This window comes from Oncorhynchus nerka, linkage group LG25, assembly GCF_034236695.1.
Source record: "Oncorhynchus nerka isolate Pitt River linkage group LG25, Oner_Uvic_2.0, whole genome shotgun sequence".
In the NCBI taxonomy this organism is placed as follows: domain Eukaryota; kingdom Metazoa; phylum Chordata; class Actinopteri; order Salmoniformes; family Salmonidae; genus Oncorhynchus; species Oncorhynchus nerka.
This window is the reverse complement of record NC_088420.1, coordinates 14,325,222-14,344,441: the sequence shown is the minus strand read 5'-3', so window position 1 is coordinate 14,344,441 and position 19,220 is coordinate 14,325,222. Positions and strand designations below refer to the sequence as shown.

The following is a 19,220-nucleotide window of genomic DNA, read 5'->3' as shown; positions in this document are numbered from 1 at the left end:
ACGTGTTTCCTTGGGGATAACCATGGTTGACAGAGGAAGAACAATGATTCCAAGCACCACCCAGATGTTGAAGCTTCCAGTCTGTTATTCGAACTCAATCAGCATGACAGAGTGATCTCCAGCCTTGTCCTCGTCAACACTCACACCTCTGTTAACAAGGGAATCACTGACATGATGTCAGCTGGTCCTTTTGTGGCAGGGCTGAAATGCAGTGGAAATGTTTTTGGGGGATTCAGTTCACTTGCATGGCAAAGAGGGCCTTTGCAATGAATTGCAATTCATCTGATCACTCAAATTGCCATCATACAAAGTGAGGCAGCAGACTTTGTGAAAATGTATATTTGTGTCATTCTCAAAACTTTTGGCCACAACTGTATATACTAGGCTGTGTCAGAGCACAAAAGATTGTCAAAGACTCCAGTCACCCAAGTCATAGACTGTTCTCTGCTACCACACGGCAAGCGGTACCGGAGCGCCAAGTCTAGGCCCAAAAGGCTCCTTAACAGCTTCTACTCCCAAGCCGTAAGACTGCTGAACAATTAATCAAATGGCCACCCGGACTACCCACTGTATATAGGCTCAATATTGTTATTTTATAGCATTCGTTTATTTTTAATTTTTATGTAATATCTTTTTTATATTATTATTTATACATGTTTTACTTTAGTTTATTTAGTAGATATTTTCTTAACTCTGTTTTCTTAAAACACCATTGTTGGTTAAGGACTTGTGAGAAAGCATTTCACAATCACAATACACCTGCTGTTTTCGGCACGTGGCAAATACGATTTGATTTGAACATCAGATCGGCAGTTATTTACCCCAATTCCAGCTTCAACTTTGACTTAAACTCAACTGCCCTGGGTTCTTTCTGTAATTCCAACCCAATTTTTGGGGTATCCAAGAGGAAACCATGGTGTTACAGAGGCAGGAGGGGGCTAGAAGCTATTGTGAATTCCATGAAAGTAGACGATGTGAGATGGTCCTACCGCTTTTTAACATTCAGAATGTTAACAATATACATGACAATGGCTCCAACTACAAACTAAGCGTCTTAATGTACTGAAATCCTTCTTTAAGAAGATCAATGAAATGATCCCTACATTTAAATGGAATTCAAAGCAATCCCCACATCACATTAGAGAAATTAATTTAGTCAAAATATAAAGGAAGCATGGCACTTCCAGATATTAAAACGTATTACATATCATATGTAACAAGAAAAACGTGGTACTGGAATTACCCAGCAAAATAACACCCCTCTTACTTAGCAATTGAAGAAAAAATGTCCCACCACTTCCTACTTAGATTGATAGCATAATGAATACTACCGGAATATCTGAAAGACCATCCAAAAATATCTGCTTCTTGGAATGATCTTAAAATAGTTGGAAATAAATTATAAATCTCCTTATGCACCTCCTTTCAAACAAATATCTGGAGTAATTCACACATATTCATTAATCACAGACTGGTATTGTGGAGAGATTGGCTACAGATGGGAGTTTGGGCCGTGTCCGATTTGTATAAAGATGGTCAAATGATGGGTCTGAATGAACTAAAAGGATATGACCAGCTTTACCAACCATTTAAAAATAATTCAGATTGTACAGGCAGTCAAGTCAGTAGATAGAACAATGACATTTTAACGTGATTTGAACAAATTGGAAAGTTTCATAAAGCCTGTCCGTTCCCAAAAACACCTGGCTTCTAGAGTGTATACATTCTTAAACTAGAAAACAAGGGGGCTACACCTTCACTTAAGAGAGAAAGGGAGTAAAGATTTGAAGATGAAAATACAGTAAATTGAATGGAAAAATAGGTGGGAAAACTGCTTTAAAACGTGCTGAGTGCATAAAACACAAATGGTTCAATATAATACGGAAGTTTACATACACCTTAGCCAACTACATTTAAACTTTTCACAATTCCTGACATTTAATCCTAGTAAAAATTCCCTGTCTTAGGTCAGTTAGGATCACCACTTTATTTTAAGAATGCGAAATGTCAGAATAAGAGTTAGAGAGAATTATTTATTTCAGCTTTTATTTCTTTCATCACATTCCCAGTGGGTTCAGAAGTGTACATACACTCAATTAGTATTTGGTAGCATTATCTTTAAATTGTTTCACTTGGGTCAAATGTTTCAGGTAGCCTTCCACAAACTTCCCACAATAAGTTGGGTGAATTTTGGCCCATTCCTCCTGACAGAGCTTGTGTAACTGAGTCAGGTTTGTAGGCCTCATTGCTCGCACACCCTTTTTCAGTTCTGCCCACAAATCTTCTATAGGATTGAGGTCAGGGCTTTGTGATAGCCACTCCAATACCTTGACTTATTGTCCTTAAGCCATTTTGACACAACGTTGGAAGTATGCTTGGGGTCATTGTCCATTTGGAAGACCCATTTCTGACCACGCTTTAAGTTCCTGACTGATGTCTTGAGATGTTGCTTCAATATATCCACATCATTTTCCACCCTCGTGATGCCATCTATTTTGTGAAGTGCACCAGTCCCTCCTGCAGCAAAGCACCATACATTTACATTTAAGTCATTTAGCAGACGCTCTTAACCAGAGCGACTTACAAATTGGTGCATTCACCTTATGACATCCAGTGGAGCAGCCACTTTACAATAGTGCATCTAAATCTTTTAAAGGGGGGTGAGAAGGATTACTTTATCCTATCCTAGGTATTCCTTAAAGAGGTGGGGTTTCAGGTGTCTCCGGAAGGTGGTGATTGACTCCGCTGTCCTGGCGCCGTGAGGGAGTTTGTTCCACCATTGGGGGGCCAGAGCAGCGAACAGTTTTGACTGGGCTGAGCGGGAACTGTACTTCCTCAGTGGTAGGGAGGCGAGCAGGCCAGAGGTGGATGAACGCAGTGCCCTTGTTTGGGTGTAGGGCCTGATCAGAGCCTGGAGGTACTGAGGTGCCATTCCCCTCACAGCTCCGTAGGCAAGCACCATGGTCTTGTAGCGGATGCACCACCACAACATGATGCTGCCACCCCCGTGCTTCACGGTTGGGATGGTGTTCTTTGGCTTGCAAGCCTCCCCCTTTTTCCTCCAAACATAACGATGGTCATTATGGCCAAACAGTTCAATTTTTGTTTCATCAGACCAGATGACATTTCTCCAAAAAGAATGATCTTTGTCCCCATGTGCAGTTGCAAACCGTAGTCTGGCTGTTTTATGGCGAATTTGGAGCAGTGGCTTCTTCCTTGCTGAGCGGACTTTCAGGTTATTTCGATATAGGATTTGTTTTACTGTGGATATAGATACTTTTGCACCTGTTTCCTCCAGCATCTTCACAAGGTCCTTTGCTGTTGTTCTGGGATTGATTTGCACTTTTCGCACCAAAGTACGTTCATCTTTAGGAGACAGAACGCGTTTCCTTCCTGCGTGATATAACGGCTGTGTTGTCCCATGGTGTTTATACTTGCGTACTATTGTTTGTACAGATGAACGTGGTACCGTCAGCCATTTGGAAATTGCTCCCAAGGATGAACCAGACTTGTGGAGATCTAAAAAAATATTCTGAGGTCTTGGCTGATTTATTTTTGATTTTTCCCATGATGTCAAGCAAAGAGGCACTGAGTTTGAAGGTAGGCTATGAAATACATCCACAGGTACACCTCCAATTGACTCAAATGATGTCAATTAGATTATCAGAAGCTTCTAAAGCCATGACATAATTTTCTGTCATTTTCCAAGCTGTATAAAGGCACAGTCAACTAAGTGTATGTAAACTTCTGACCCACTGGAATTGTGATACAGTGAGTTAGAAGTGAAATAATCTGTCTGTAAACAATTGTTGGAAAAATGACTTGTGTCATGCACAAAGTAGATGTCCTAACCGACTTGCCAAAACTATAGTTTGCTAACAAGACATTTGTGGAGTGGTTGAAAAACTAGTTTTAATGACTTCAACCTAAGTGTATGTAAACTTTCGACTTCAACTGTATATTTAATAGAACTTACTGGACTCTATCTAAAATGTACAAGGCAAAAATGACAACCGATAGCAAATGTTGAAGATGTACAGTGCTTTCGGAAAGTATTCAGACCCCTTGACTTTTTTTCTACATTTTGTTACGTTACAGCCTTATTCTAAAATCGATTAAATTGTTTTTTTCCCTCATCAATCTACACACAATAACCCATAATGACAAAGCAAAACAGGTTTTTAGAATTTTTGCCAATGTATTAAAAAAAACTGTGGCCTAGAGTGTTTTACACATTGGTTGCACATGTGACATTCTTGTAGAAATTAGGTAAAACGGATTTAAGTTTGCCTGCATTAAAGTTCTTGGCCACTAGGAGCACCGCTTCTGTATGATAATTTTCTTGTTTGCTTGAGTGTAGTATTAGTGGCAGCATCAGTTTTATGTGGAAAATAGACAGCTACAAAAAATATAGATAAACTCTCTTGGTAGATAGTGTGGTCTACAGCTTATCATGAAGTACTCTACCTCCGGTCGAGCAATACCTGAAGACTACCTTAATATCAGACATCACGCATCAGCTGTTATTGACAAATAGACAGACACCCCCAGCCCTCGTCTTACCGAACATAACTGTTCTGTCCTGACGATGCACAAAAAACCCAGCCAATTGTATATTATACATATTTCAGCCATTTCTTAGTGAAACATAAGATATTACAGGTTTTTTTTGGTAGGAAAGTCTCAAACGGAGCTCATCCAGTTTATTATCCAGTGAATGCACGTTGGCTAATAGAACGGATGTGAAAGGCGGATTCAAAAGTTCTCGTCGGTTATAAGTTTGTTTGATAGGCCCAATCTTACTCAGGAAAATGTCTTTCTTCCTTTTAGGACCTGAATTATTGTTTTTCCGGATACACTGCTAGTGCACATAACTTCAACTGCTTCAAGTCCATAGGTCCATGTCATTATGACAGGCTACAAGTCTGGCTATGCCACCAAGTGTCATCTACAAACACCAACATAACCCTTCAGAACCCTCATAGAACCCCCTACAAATTCACAGAGAATCCTGACAGAACTCACACAGAACACTTTCAGAATCATCACAGATCCTTGTTAGAACCGTCACACTCACAATCAAACATTTCTCAGTTCCGTCACAGAACCCTCTCAGAACCCACATAAAAAACCCCTATAGAATCCTCACAGAACGCTCCCGGAACCGTCCCCAAACGCTAAGGGAACCCCTGCGCCGCTGAGCCGAGCGATGAAATTGAAGAAATCACAGCCATTATTTGTAGAATGTTTTCTGGTCTGGTAGCAGATGTTGGGGCTGAAGGGGAAACCGTTTAAGGTCTGTGATTGATGATTTGGGGGTAATGAATCAAGCATGTAACCATTTCAAAGAGCTGTCACACAGGCCCTTCTTCCACTTGAGCACAGCTGGGGGAACAGTACTGCAGAAACCAGGAGCAGTCCTCTCCTCACCGCCTCACTTCCCCTGGACACTGGGAAAGACATTACAGACAGGACAGCGAGGAGAGATTTACAGTACAGGAGGAGCAGTGGGGAGCAGAGGGGGCTGCTGACTGGAGTCTCTTGCCCCTCTTAGGCAACCTGAGAGCCCCAGGATGGAACTCAGCTGACCCCTGGGCAGAGCTGAGCTGAGCTCTTTCAAGTGGAGCTCTCAGCAGAGCATTCAGCTGTCATTGGGATTTTTCATGAGCTTCTCTCTCTCTCACTGTTACAATGGTGATGTGAATCACCGTCCAACAGGACTGTTTTCTGATGCTCAGAAGGCAACGTCAGACACATTTAGACTTCTACAAGTACTAATGGGCTGGCACACACACACGCACGCACGCGCACACACACACAAATCACAAGCCACAGAGCCTGCTCTCTCACCTCCACTCAAGTCTTATAAAATCTTCTCATGAAGTCTCAATACTATTATTTGTAAGAAATAGCATTGTATTCAATAACGAAGCATTTCAAGTGGAACTGACAGAGTTTTAATTACTTTGCAGTTATGAAACAAACAGACCATCATAAGAACAGTCATGAATATCAAATTCCCAGTTTATGCTTCAAAACCAACTTTATAAGAGGTTTTAAAAATAAGATCTATTTAACTCAAAATTCCATGACGTACACTAAGATATTGTTGGCAGAATAGATGGATGCAGTTCAAAGCATGATTAATATAATTCAGCAATATATTTCTTTGTAGTCCCAAAAATATTGCTATCAGGTTGTAAATCACAGCTGGCCTGGTACATTGTTTGCTGCCTCCATTCAGGATGGACTGGTTCAGTTTCAATGACTCAATATTTTGAACAGAAACGGACAAATGTAACTTAAGGCTGGGAATGTCAATACAATCAAACTAGCAAGGGCAATGATCAAAAGTCAGTCGTAACGTAGCTAATAGGGCTGGCACACACACAAGCAAGTATAAATGAGTCAATGGTTGATTCATCTACTTTATGAAATTACAGCCTGATGCGCTCGGATTGGTGAATTGAACTTCAATTACGCTGCTTTCTTATGTCAGGTTTAAAAGTGTACGGACATATGCCACAGGGCCAGCTAGGTTAATAACATGTTGCAGTCTGGCTTCGGCTCTTAAGCTTCACAATGAATAACCAAAAAACTAAACCTGCAACAAAATGCCATGCAAAGGAGAAACATGTAGGCAGGCCTATTACAGCAACATTTGATTAGTAGGCTAGCTATTCAACTACAATACATTTTGAGTGCACCATACAACAATGCTGTATTCAACCGCACCAGTGATACATGGAGAGGGTGGTGCGGTCTGCCCAACGCAAACTACCTGCCTTCCAGGACACCTACAGCACCCGATGTCACATGAAGGCCATAAAGATCATCAAGGATAACAACCACCCGAGCCACTGCCTGTTCACCCCGCTACCATCCAGAAGGCGAGGTCAGTATAGGTGCATCAAAGCAGGAACCGAGAGACTGAAAAACAGCATCTATATCAAGGCCATCAGACTTAAATATTTTTCATATGTATATATTTCTAAATTCCATTATTTTACTTTTAGATGTGTGTATTGTTGTGAATTGTTAGATACTACTGCACTGTTGGAGCTAGGAACACAAACATTTCGCAATAGCATCTGCTAAACATGTGTATGTGACTAATACAATGTGATAAGTGGACATTATAAAGGGCCATATTTTTTTCTAATAAAACAATGGCCAGTTTGAGTTGCAGTTGCACGTTTTTTGTAAACACAAATATGTTATGTCTATTTTGTTCAATATGGCTTGTGCGCTGATTGAGTTTGACAGCCCTAGGAACAGAAACCAATTTATGTAGCTAGCTATTTTTTTATCAAGCTAAAAACGCAGAGCCTAACGTTAGCTAGCTGCTGGGAGGATGCCATGTCATTGAAGGAATGAGCAAGTGACCTCATACAGTACATTCGGAAAGTATTCAGACCCCTGACTTTTTCCACATTTTGCTACGTTACAGCCTTATTCTAAAATTGATTAAATAAAACATTTTCTTCATCAATCTACACACAATACCCATAATGACAAAGTGGAAAAACATGTTTTTAGAAATTGTAGCAAATGTATAAAAAAAAAAATAATCCTTATTAATTTTGTATTCAGACGCTTCGCTATGAGACTCGAAATTATGTTCAGGTCCATCCTGTTTCCAATGATCATCCTTGAGATATCCTACAACTTGATTGGAGTCAACCTGTGGTAAATTCAATTGATTGGACATGATTTTGAAAGGCACACACCTGTCTATATAAGGTCCCACAGTTGACAGTGCATGTCAGAGCATAAACCAAGCCATGAGGGCGAAGGAATTGTCCGTAGAGCACCGAGACAAGATTGTATGGGGCATAGATCAGGGGAAGGGTACCAAAAAATGTCAGCTGCATTGAAGGTCCCCAACAACACAGTGGAAGAAGTTTGGCATCACCAAGACTCTTCCTAGAGCTGGCCACCCGGCCAAACTGAGCAATAGGGAGAAGGGCCTTGGTCAGGGAGGTGACCGAGAACCTGATGGTCACTCTGACAAAGTTCCTCTGTGGAAATGGGAGAACCTTCCAGAAGGACAACCATCTCTGCAGCACTCCACCAATCAGACCTTTATTGTGGAGTGGCCAGACGGAAGCCCTCATCCTTTATAAAACCCTCTTAGCCCCCCCCCATCGGAGAAACATACTGCAGTCATCATCCTCCACATACAACACCAGTTCTGCTAGTCACATTCTGTTAAAGGTCCCCAAAGCACACACATATCCCTGGGTCGCTCCTCTATTCAGTTCACTGCAGCTAGCGACTGGAACGAGCTGCAACAAACACTCAAACTGGACAGTTTTATCTCCATCTCTTCATTCAAAGACTCAATCATGGACACTTTCTGACAGTTGTGGCATAGTCATTTAAAACAATAACAATGTCTACACTGTATTTCTGATCAATTTGATGTTATTTTAATGAACAAAAAATGTGCTTTTCTTTCAAAAACAAGGATATTTCTAAGTGACCCCAAACTTTTCAACGGTAGTGTGTGTGTGTATATATATATTTTTTTTTAGTAATAAGTAATACAGCATTTGTTTTTTTGTGTTTTGGTTGTTTCTGTTTTGTTTTAGTTTCAGGTTCGTGGTGGAACCCTGTTCTTAGAGGGGGGGTGATGTCCCTCCCACTCTGTCTGCTGGGTTCTCCTGTTTGAGTGTTTGCTTGTTGCAGAGCTGGGGAGGATGTCAGCTGATGTGGTACACCTGGGCAGGCTTGACCTGCAGGCTATAAAGGGTGGCACATCAGCCAACACTCTCTCTTCCCTGACTGGCAGGCTGGCTTCCACCACGTTTCGGTTTTTGTTTTGTTTTCACCATACAACACCCTCTCCACTCATCCACACACTGCACATACTACTGACCTACAGACGTCCACAGCTCATGTTACATTTTTGTATTTATTACTATTTCGTTTAATAAATGTATTCCTTTTTACATTTAAGTAATGTGTGGTCTCCCTTTGCTGTTATGAACTATAAGCCAGGTCGTAACACTATAGAATGACTTATTATATGTCATTCCCAAACATCCTATGAATTTATGAAAACGTGAAAATGACCATATGTAAGTGCTCGCTTCTCAGAAATGGTAAAAAATAAAATAAAAAGTGTCACATTCTTCCTGGGGGTGTATATGAACAGATTTTAATAAGATTTCATGTTGCTAAAACGCTGTCAGTTCCACTCTAAAGGACAATCGAGGCCAACCCCGTTGGCAGCATAAATAATGTACTGTAAATCACAAACAGCACAAAACAGAACATTCTATTTTTCAAAACCCTCTCTGATTGGATGATCAGTTGTCAAAACAAAAGCTTGTTGCTATGAAAAGCCATTTAATTTGGAACATGGCTGAGCAAGGACCTAGAGTTGATTCGGCACATTTTGTGAATTAACTTTGTTTGTCTTTCAGGCCTGTACACTGGCTCCAGCACCCCCCATCACGGTGTTTCGATGGAGCTCCTCTCCCCAGGACCAGCCCCCACCACTGGCTCAGCCTCTGCCCCTGATCTGCCCCCCAGGCAGTCCCGCCTGGAACGGGACCTGAGCAGCCCGCATTCTCTGTCCCCTCTGTCCACCATGGAGAGCACACGCGATGGGTGAGTTCCCTACTATACATACACTACTGTTACATGTAGTTCATTAGACACACACTCAGTTGGGTATACCCTTGTTCAGTGGCATCAATTCAGCTAAACCTAGGGTATGCCATGTGGGTTGTGGGGGGGTTAGAAGTAGAAGCTTATTTACTGCATTTCTACACAATTTAAAAACTCTAAAATGCTATTTGGAGAACAGCAAAAACGAACAAAACTGACCCCATCTATTAACTATCACCGCAGTATTAAGTTTAACGGTAGGTGGAACGGCATACACCATGTCATAATAAATTGTCTCATTTGCTTGTGGAAAGGCGCATACAACGCAAGGTGAAATAGATGCATAATACACGCTATGAAGTCACTACAAGGCCAAGTTAAAGGGTCGACATCCATAGGCGGTTTTCCTGCTGTAGCAAACTGGCTCAAATTAATATCTTTCATCTGTATGACGTCGACCTAGCCTGGAGAAGGGAATTATTGACTCAAACTTTCCAGTGGTACTACTCAATGATAAAGACAGTAAATATGCACACACTCACTGCAGATATGTTGCTTATGTTTCATTTAAAGTTGACTGGATGAAATGTGTTTATAAAAAAATGGTACATTTTTCACTCTGATAATAACACTACGCCGTTCAGGCATGCATTGTTCAGAACTGTCTGTTTTGCTCACAGTGATTGAGTTATATTATTAGCCTAAATTATGACTATGCAATCTACTCATGACATTAAGAATAGTAGCCTCTTACATTAGTCTGTAAATGTGATGATATGCATGCAATCCTTTATTATAAATGTGCAATTTTATGATTAATAAAAAGATTTCCCAAACTTTAAACTCACCTGATAATTAATGGATGAGGTCAATTTTGTTTGTTTTTGCTGTTCTCTAAATAGCATTTTAGAATTTTTTAAAAATTGTGTAGAAACTTCCCCAAAAATCATTCAAGCCCCCCCCTGCACACACTCGTGGGTTGAAGAAGGAGACCAAGGTGCAGCGTGGAATTCGTTCATGATAGCGAAACAGAAGCGGAACCGTTTTGTCAGGCAACTAAACAGAAAATAAGATCCCACAACATAGGTGGGAAAACAGACTACCTAAGTATGATTCCCAATCAGAGACAACGATAGACAGCTGCCTCTGATTGGGAACCACACTCAGCCAAAACCAAAGAAATACAAAACATAGAATGCCCACCCCACATCACACCCTGACCTCACCAAATAGAGAAATACAACAGCTCTCTAAGGTCAGGGCATGACACACAGACACACACAATCATACATTATCTTACCTTTACACATCATGATATTATTAGTATACCCATACATTCCTGTAGCTTCAGGCTTATAATAATGTCCAAGTTTAGGCTGATGAAATAGTATCTCCCTCCAGAAGGGCTCTGGGTCGGTGGTCAGCTGAACTACCTCTGGGATATGATCGTCATTACAGGACAGCTGTGTTGTCATCACTGTGGGACATCACAATGTCTTCATCGATAAGATCATGCTGATCCCAGCACAGTGTGGGGACACTTGGGAAATATAAATTATTGCTCTGTTGTGTGTCAACCAAAATCAGTACAATCCCTATATTGGTGCAAAACCCAATCATTTTAGCAGTCTTAATCCAAACCCATGCCCTATGGCCCAAATGGCACCCTATTGCCTATGTAGGGCAATTATTTTGACCAGCGCCCTTAGGGAACCTCATAAGGCTCTGGTCAAACGTAGTGCACTACAGTATGTTGGGAATAGGGGTCAAAAGTAGTGCACTACAGTATGTAGGGAATAGGGTAGCATTTTGGAAGCGGCCATAGCGATGAACTTTCAGATAAAGCATGGCGGTCAGGATGAGGTCACAATGATGCAGCCAATAATATCCACTATTTCTGGCATTGTGTCCAATGATCCACAGGTCCAATTGAGTCCCCACTGGGGGTGACAGAGGACTTCCAATGACCTAACAGTTTGGCCCACGATTATACAAAGGTTTCAAAGATAAACTGTCAGAGCAGTGTGGCGCTGACTCCTCTTGTGTTTTTGTGTAGCTCATTAACAGCACTTAACCTTTTAGTTCTTTAAACATGTACTCCATGTTGATTTAGCCCTGTCCTTGCGAACTGTTACCACGTTTATTTGGCATGGCACACAACAGTGTGTCAACTAGTATTTATTAGAGGCAAAGTTCTAACCAGATTGTCTTTTTAGAAATACATGTTGGCTGGAAAATAACAATATAGTGGTATAATACTACAATACCTATTGTCTTTTATTATGTAGAATGATAGGACACTACTAACCAGGTTCCCCAATGTTTAGTATAGCGATGCTATGCTAACAGAGCGCTAGCTACCGTCTGTTTGATTAAAGAGGGACTGAGTCCTGCTGCAGATTAACAAACACATTTTACACTCTGGTTACTCACTGTCACTCACTCACTGGGTTTACTTCAGTTCCTCTGATCAGGTCCAGTGTTTCCTCTCGCTCTCTCTCTCTCTCGCTCTCTCTTTCTCTTAGCATGTTTCCTATTAGTGTCTACGAGAACCAGCAGAGCACAGTAACAAAGCCAACATGTCGTCAGGAGGTTTTGTGTGTACTGTACAAAACAATGGGATGAAAACCAGAGAGAGAGAAAATGAGAGCATTAAAACACATTGGGAGGCAATATAATGAAGCATTGCAAAAATGGTAACAAAATAATTGTTTTACTTAGATTGGTGTGTGTGTGTATGTGTGTGTGTGTGTGTGTGTGTGTGTGTGTGTGTGTGTGTGTTTTTAAATCACACATTTACCTTGTTAATGTGTGCATTAACAAGGTAAAGTTTAAGAAACACCGATGATTATGATGATTGTGAATTTGGCGTGAGACATGGTGGACAGGTCCGTTTCCAGCATAAACAGTGAGAAAAGCAGACATGGTAACCGTAGCAGATGTAAACGTGCTGGAGCTGCAATGGGTTGTCATGTTAGACCTGGTACTTTCTGGAAAGTGCTGTGTTTTTTCAAGCATTAACAGCAGGAATAGAGCTCTGTAGAATTACAATGTGGTTCCAGGACTTCTTGGTACGTAGTACTACTTACAATTACTGCTACTTGGATAGAGACAGAAAGTGAAAAGAGCGTGCTGAGGATATTTTAATACCAGTTACACTACAACAGAGACACACGCTCGCACGCACACACACCACTATGATGAGATATTGGATGTGAGACAGGGATCTGTTTTTCAGCAAGTTTGATGAGGTCCATCTGAAATAGACCACTGTGAGTGTACAGTAAGTTTCCTTACAAATGAAAATAAAGGGCCAGCTGGTAAGACACAGGCCATAAGTGATCGCTCTGGTTCAGGTCTGTCCGTTTGTCCACCCAACGCTCCTATCTGTACGTCTGTGATGCCATGACAACGTTTCATTACAAGAATTACAGCAATTTGTGCATTTCATCAAATTGGAATATCTAACCATAGAAAATGTACAAATGTCTAACCTGAATATTTTTTTGCGAATGTCTAACCGAAGAAAATTTACAAATATCTAACCGAAGAAAATGTACTGCATTCGGTAACTGGACTACTTTATCAGCCCATCTAAGACAGAGAGACAGCTGTGCCAGGACCTAAAACAAGCTGGGTATGAAACGTCTACTTACATTTGCCTGAAGGTGGAGCATTTGATTACATGTTTAAAGCCTTGAGTATACAGGCCACTGCCAAAGTCAATAGCAACGCCACACTTGTTTTTCCCAAACGATTTAGCAGGACATTAAACATTTTGACAAAATGATCTAACTAACCTGACTAGTGCTGCGGCAGCCTCTGACCTCATCGCTAAATGTGTTTACCCTGGCTCAAATGGGCCATTTAGAGTCATTTTACTTTGTAAATACCAGTGTCATTTTTCTGACGCTAATATTAAAATATGCCAGTTAAAATTCGTGATCTGTGCATGTGCATGAAGGTCGGTGCAGGAGCTAGAGACACTTGGGGGGTCTCTCACAGATGTGCCCATTCTACAGTTGGTGAAGGCTTTAGCTGTAGCGATGATGGGTGGTAAGGGATGTCATTCAGTGCCTTCTATAATGGTATTTTTTCCTGTGTATTGACATTAGAGCCCCTCTGGAAATATTAGTTTGACCTGGTTTGGTACCTTGTGAAGCACAAGGAACTGTGATTGACACAATCTAATTGAATTAGAGTGGCTGCAGAGACATCATTAACAGATCATGTTCTGAGGGGAGACAGTCATCTACAGCACAGTCAGCGATGAACTCAGTGCCATCAGTCCTCCCATCTTTCCATCAATTATCAGCCTTAAATCATCTGCACAGAGTATCAATCTCCGAAGTCAAACAAAAACATTCCATTATAGTCATTACTTCTACTGGCTGTGGTGAGAGCCAAATATAAGACTCTGGTCATGGTAGTAGTAGGCCTAGTCGTGGTTTTGTGGTCCAACTTGGTTATAAACACAAATTACTGCCTTGGCCTAAATGGTTTATTCAAAGAACAATTCAGACAATTCAATGTCTAAATTATCTTACAACAGATGGCATTTATGGAGTGTTTCAGTGTTTTCTACAGTGTTTTCCGCGGTTAGCTCAATAAAACTAACAGATAGCTTATATGGGCCCAGGAAAAGCTCCTTGACTGCTTAGGTTTGGGCCGTAGGGTTAGGTTAGCTCAGCGCTACCCATCTCTCATGCGTGGCTTGAGCACGCTAACCAGAACCAGGCGTGTTTCCACTATCCCGCGCCAAGCCACGCTTGCCAATCCATCAGAGGGGCTTAACAGCGGGCCGCTGAAGGGGGATGGACAGGGGAAGGTGGGTCTGATCCATTAACGGACCGGGGAAGGGGAGTCTGATCCATTAACGGACGGGGGAAGGTGGGTCTGATCCATTAACGGACCGGGGAAGGGGAGTCTGATCCATTAACGGACGGGGGAAGGGGAGTCTGATCCATTAACGGACGGGGGAAGGGGAGTCTGATCCATTAACGGACAGGGGGAAGGGGAGTCTGATCCATTAACGGACAGGGGGAAGGGGAGTCTGATCCATTAACGGACAGGGGGAAGGGGGTCTGATCCATTAACGGACGGGGGAAGGGGAGTCTGATCCATTAACGGACAGGGGGAAGGGGGTCTGATCCATTAACGGACGGGGGGAAGGGGAGTCTGATCCATTAACGGACGGGGGAAGGGGGGAAGGGGGAAGGGAGTCTGATCCATTAACGGACGGGGAAGGTGGGTCTGATCCATTAACGGACAGGGGAAGGGAGTCTGATCCATTAACGGACAGGGGGAAGGGGAGTCTGATCCATTAACGGGGGAGTCCTAACGGACAGGGGAATCCATTAACGGACGGGGGGGAAGGGAGTCTGATCCATTAACGGACAGGGGGAAGGGAGTCTGATCCATTAACGGACAGGGGGAAGGGGAGTCTGATCCATTAACGGACAGGGGGAAGGGGAGTCTGATCCATTAACGGACAGGGGAAGGGGAGTCTGATCCATTAACGGACAGGGGGAAGGTGGGTCTGATCCATTAACGGACGGGGAAGGTGGGTCTGATCCATTAACGGACGGGGAAGGTGGGTCTGGTGGGTCTGATCCATTAACGGACGGGGAAGGGAGTCTGATCCATTAACGGACCGGGGAAGGTGGGTCTGATCCATTAACGGACGGGGAAGGTGGGTCTGATCCATTAACGGACAGGGGGAAGGGGAGTCTGATCCATTAACGGACGGGGGAAGGGGAGTCTGATCCATTAACGGACAGGGGGAAGGGAGTCTGATCCATTAACGGACGGGGGGGAAGGGGAGTCTGATCCATTAACGGACCGGGGGAAGGGGAGTCTGATCCATGGTCACTAGTGGGACAGGAAGGGCAAGTGATGGAAGACGAACGAGGAGCAGAGTTGCTCTCCTCATGGATCTTCATTCAGAGTAGCTCTCCTCATGGATCTTCATTCAGAGTAGCTCTCCTCATGGATCTTCATTCAGAGTTGCTCTCCTCATGGATCATCATTCAGAGTAGCTCTCCTCGTGGATCTTCATTCAGAGTAGCTCTCCTCGTGGATCTTCATTCAGAGTAGCTCTCCTCGTGGATCTTCATTCAGAGTAGCTCTCCTCGTGGATCTTCATTCAGAGTAGCTCTCCTCGTGGATCTTCATTCAGAGCAGCTCTCCTCGTGGATTTTCATTCAGAGCAGCTCTCCTCGTGGATCTTCATTCAGAGTAGCTCTCCTCGTGGATCTTCATTCAGAGCAGCTCTCCTCGTGGATCTTCATTCAGAGTAGCTCTCCTCGTGGATCTTCATTCAGAGCAGCGAGCTGTCTTAATTTTTCTTTCCATCTTTCCATCCCCTCATCCCTCCCAGGTGGCGCAGCAATTTAAGGCACTGCATCTCAATGCTATAGGCGTCACTACAAACCATGGTTCAAAGCCGTGATTGGGAGTCCCATAGAGTGGCGCACAATTGGCCCAGCGTCGTCCAGGTTAGGGTTTGGCCGGGGTATGCCGTCATTGTAAATAAGAATTTGTTCTTTAAACTTGCCTAGTTAAATAAAAAATAAAATAAAAATCCCTGAGGACAGAACCAAGCCTTAGAGGACAGATCCTACCTAGAACAGTGAAGGATTGCATCACTGCCAATTGTATTTTTGGCTTCTTATAGACTGTATATAACCAGACAGAGTATTCAGTTCTGATAACGTCCATGTCCCTCCATATACACCTGCATGTGTTGTAGGAATGTGAATACGTTTGGTTGGATTGTTTTGGCCCGAGGGTGATGTTACAGTGTCCAGGTTGGAATGTGAATACGTTTGGTTGGATTGTTTTGGCCCGAGGGTGATGTTACAGTGTCCAGGTTGGAATGTGAATACGTTTGGTTGGATTGTTTTGGCCCGAGGGTGATGTTACAGTGTCCAGGTTGGAATGTGAATACGTTTGGTTGGATTGTTTTGGCCCGAGGGTGATGTTACAGTGTCCAGGTTGGAATGTGAATACGTTTGGTTGGATTGTTTTGGCCCGAGGGTGATGTTACAGTGTCCAGGTTGGAATGTGAATACGTTTGGTTGGATTGTTTTGGCCCGAGGGTGATGTTACAGTGTCCAGGTTGGAATGTGAATACGTTTGGTTGGATTGTTTTGGCCCGAGGGTAATGTTACAGTGTCCAGGTTGGAATGTGCAGTCTTGATCCATTTGGTCTGTCCTAGGAGTTCTGAAGCCAAGCTTATTGCAAGGCTCAATTTATGTCTGCTGAATCAAATCGTAATACCTGGAATCATGTTCACTTCAACGTATTGCATTGAGTCATATTCACTCAGTCATAAAAGTCAGTATTATTCCTAAATCAGGTAAACGGAGTCCTAGTCCCTAAATCAGGTAAATGGAGTCCTAGTCCCTAAATCAGGTAAACGGAGTCCTAGTCCCTAAATCAGGTAAACGGAGTCCTAGTCCCTAAATCAGGTAAACGGAGTCCTAGTCCCTAAATCAGGTAAACGGAGTCCTATTCCCTAAGTCAGGTAAACGGAGTCCTAGTACCTAAGTCAGGTAAATGGAGTCCTAGTCCCTAAGTCAGGTAAACAGAGTCCTAGTCCCTAAGTCAGGTAAATGGAGTCCTAGTCTCTAAATCAGGTAAACGGAGTCCTAGTCCCTAAGTCAGGTAAACGGAGTCCTAGTCCCTAAATCAGGTAAACGGAGTCCTAGTCCCTAAATCAGGTAAACGGAGTCCTAGTCCCTAAATCAGGTAAACGGAGTCCTAGTCCCTAAATCAGGTTAACGGAGTCCTAGTCCCTAAGTCAGGTAAACGGAGTCCTAGTCCCTAAGTCAGGTAAACGGAGTCCTAGTCCCTAAATCAGGTAAACGGAGTCCTAGTCCCTAAGTCAGGTAAACGGAGTCCTAGTCCCTAAGTCAGGTAAATGGAGTCCTAGTCCCTAAATCAGGTAAACTGAGTCCTAGTCCCTAAGTCAGGTAAACGGAGTCCTAGTCCCTAAATCAGGTAAACGGAGTCCTAGTCCCTAAATCAGGTAAACAGAGTCCTAGTCCCTAAGTCAGGTAAACGGAGTCCTAGTCACTGAGTCCTATCCATTGTACTATTGCTAGTAAGCTGTGTCAAAGATGCTCTGGCTGAGTGATTCAAGCAGTGAGTTCTCTCAAACATTTGCCAGCCAGTTCTTTTACACTCACTCTCATCCCCCTTCAATCTTAAACCCTGACCCCAACATCTTACCCCTAGCCCTCATCATTGATCTAAAACCCTCACCCCAAAATCTTACCCCTAGCCCTCATCATTGATCTGAAACCCTCACCCCTAGCCCTCATCATTGATCTGAAACCCTCACCCCAACATCTCACCCCTAGCCCTCATCATTGATCTGAAACCCTCACCCCAACATCTCACCCCTAGCCCTCATCATTGATCTGAAACCCTCACCCCAACATCATACCCCTAGCCCTCATCATTGATCTGAAACCCTCACCCCAACATCTTACCCCTAGCCCTCATCATTGATCTGAAACCCTCACCCCAACATCTTACCCCTAGCCCTCATCATTGATCTGAAACCCTCACCCCAACATCTCACCCCTAGTCCTCATCATTGATCTGAAACCCTCACCCCAACATCTCACCCCTAGCCCTCATCATTGATCTGAAACCCTCACCCCAACATCTCACCCCTAGCCCTCATCATTGATCTGAAACCCTCCCCCAACATCTTACCCCTAGCCCTCATCATTGATCTGAAACCCTCACCCCAACATCTTACCCCTAGCCCTCATCATTGATCTGAAACCCTCACCCCAACATCTCACCCCTAGCCCTCATCATTGATCTGAAACCCTCACCCCAACATCTCACCCCTAGCCCTCATCATTGATCTGAAACCCTCCCCTCAACATCTCACCCCTAGCCCTCATCATTGATCTGAAACCCTCCCCCCAACATCTCACCCCTAGCCCTCATCATTGATCTGAAACCCTCACCCCAACATCTCACCCCTTGCCCTCATTGTCCATCCTGATCTCAGTCAATAGCCTATCTGGTAGCAGTCACTCTGTCAATCTACCTAGAAGGCAGGGGTCAACCACACTCTCACAACAGAAGGGGTAAGGGGTGGCTAGCTGGCTGCCTGGAAAAAGGCTGTCAAGAGAGGAGGAGGAGGAGGAGAAGGAGGATGAACAGGGAAGGTGAATACCAGGGGAGAAATGTATACTGTGCAGCATATGAAAGATTCCCCTCATTCCTTGAGCCTGAGCGCAGGCGGCAGCTGGCAGTGATTAGCTTATGATTCACTTTAGCTGCACATAGAGGCTGCTTGTAAAAATATGAACAGTATAACTGTTTCCTGAGTTTGTGCTGACAGCACCTCCTGGGGGAGTGCCTCTCTCTGTAGAAACACATGGCGGCAGCGCTGGCCCGTGCCAGCGGACGGATTAACCATGATCGCCGCTAGCTTGGGGCCGCGCAAAGTGCTAATGCTATGCAGGGAGACAACGTTGGTTCGACACTGCGTTGGGTGTCTTCAGTGGAGAGGTGTGTGGCTCTCTAAGCTCAAGAGGCAGAAGAGAGAGGGTTTGTAGCTGAAAAAACAGAG

The 19,220-nt window shown here is 43.4% G+C and overlaps 1 protein-coding gene across 1 annotated transcript in view; it reads left to right on the top strand.

Moving 5' to 3' along the window:
• The window catches only part of LOC115109760 (zinc finger protein GLIS1-like), a 187,967-nt gene that overhangs the window by 155,533 nt on the left and 13,214 nt on the right, over positions 1 to 19,220 (top strand). The window contains 1 exon segment of the mRNA XM_065009593.1: positions 9,432 to 9,618. Coding sequence (XP_064865665.1) covers positions 9,432 to 9,618 — 187 coding nt within the window.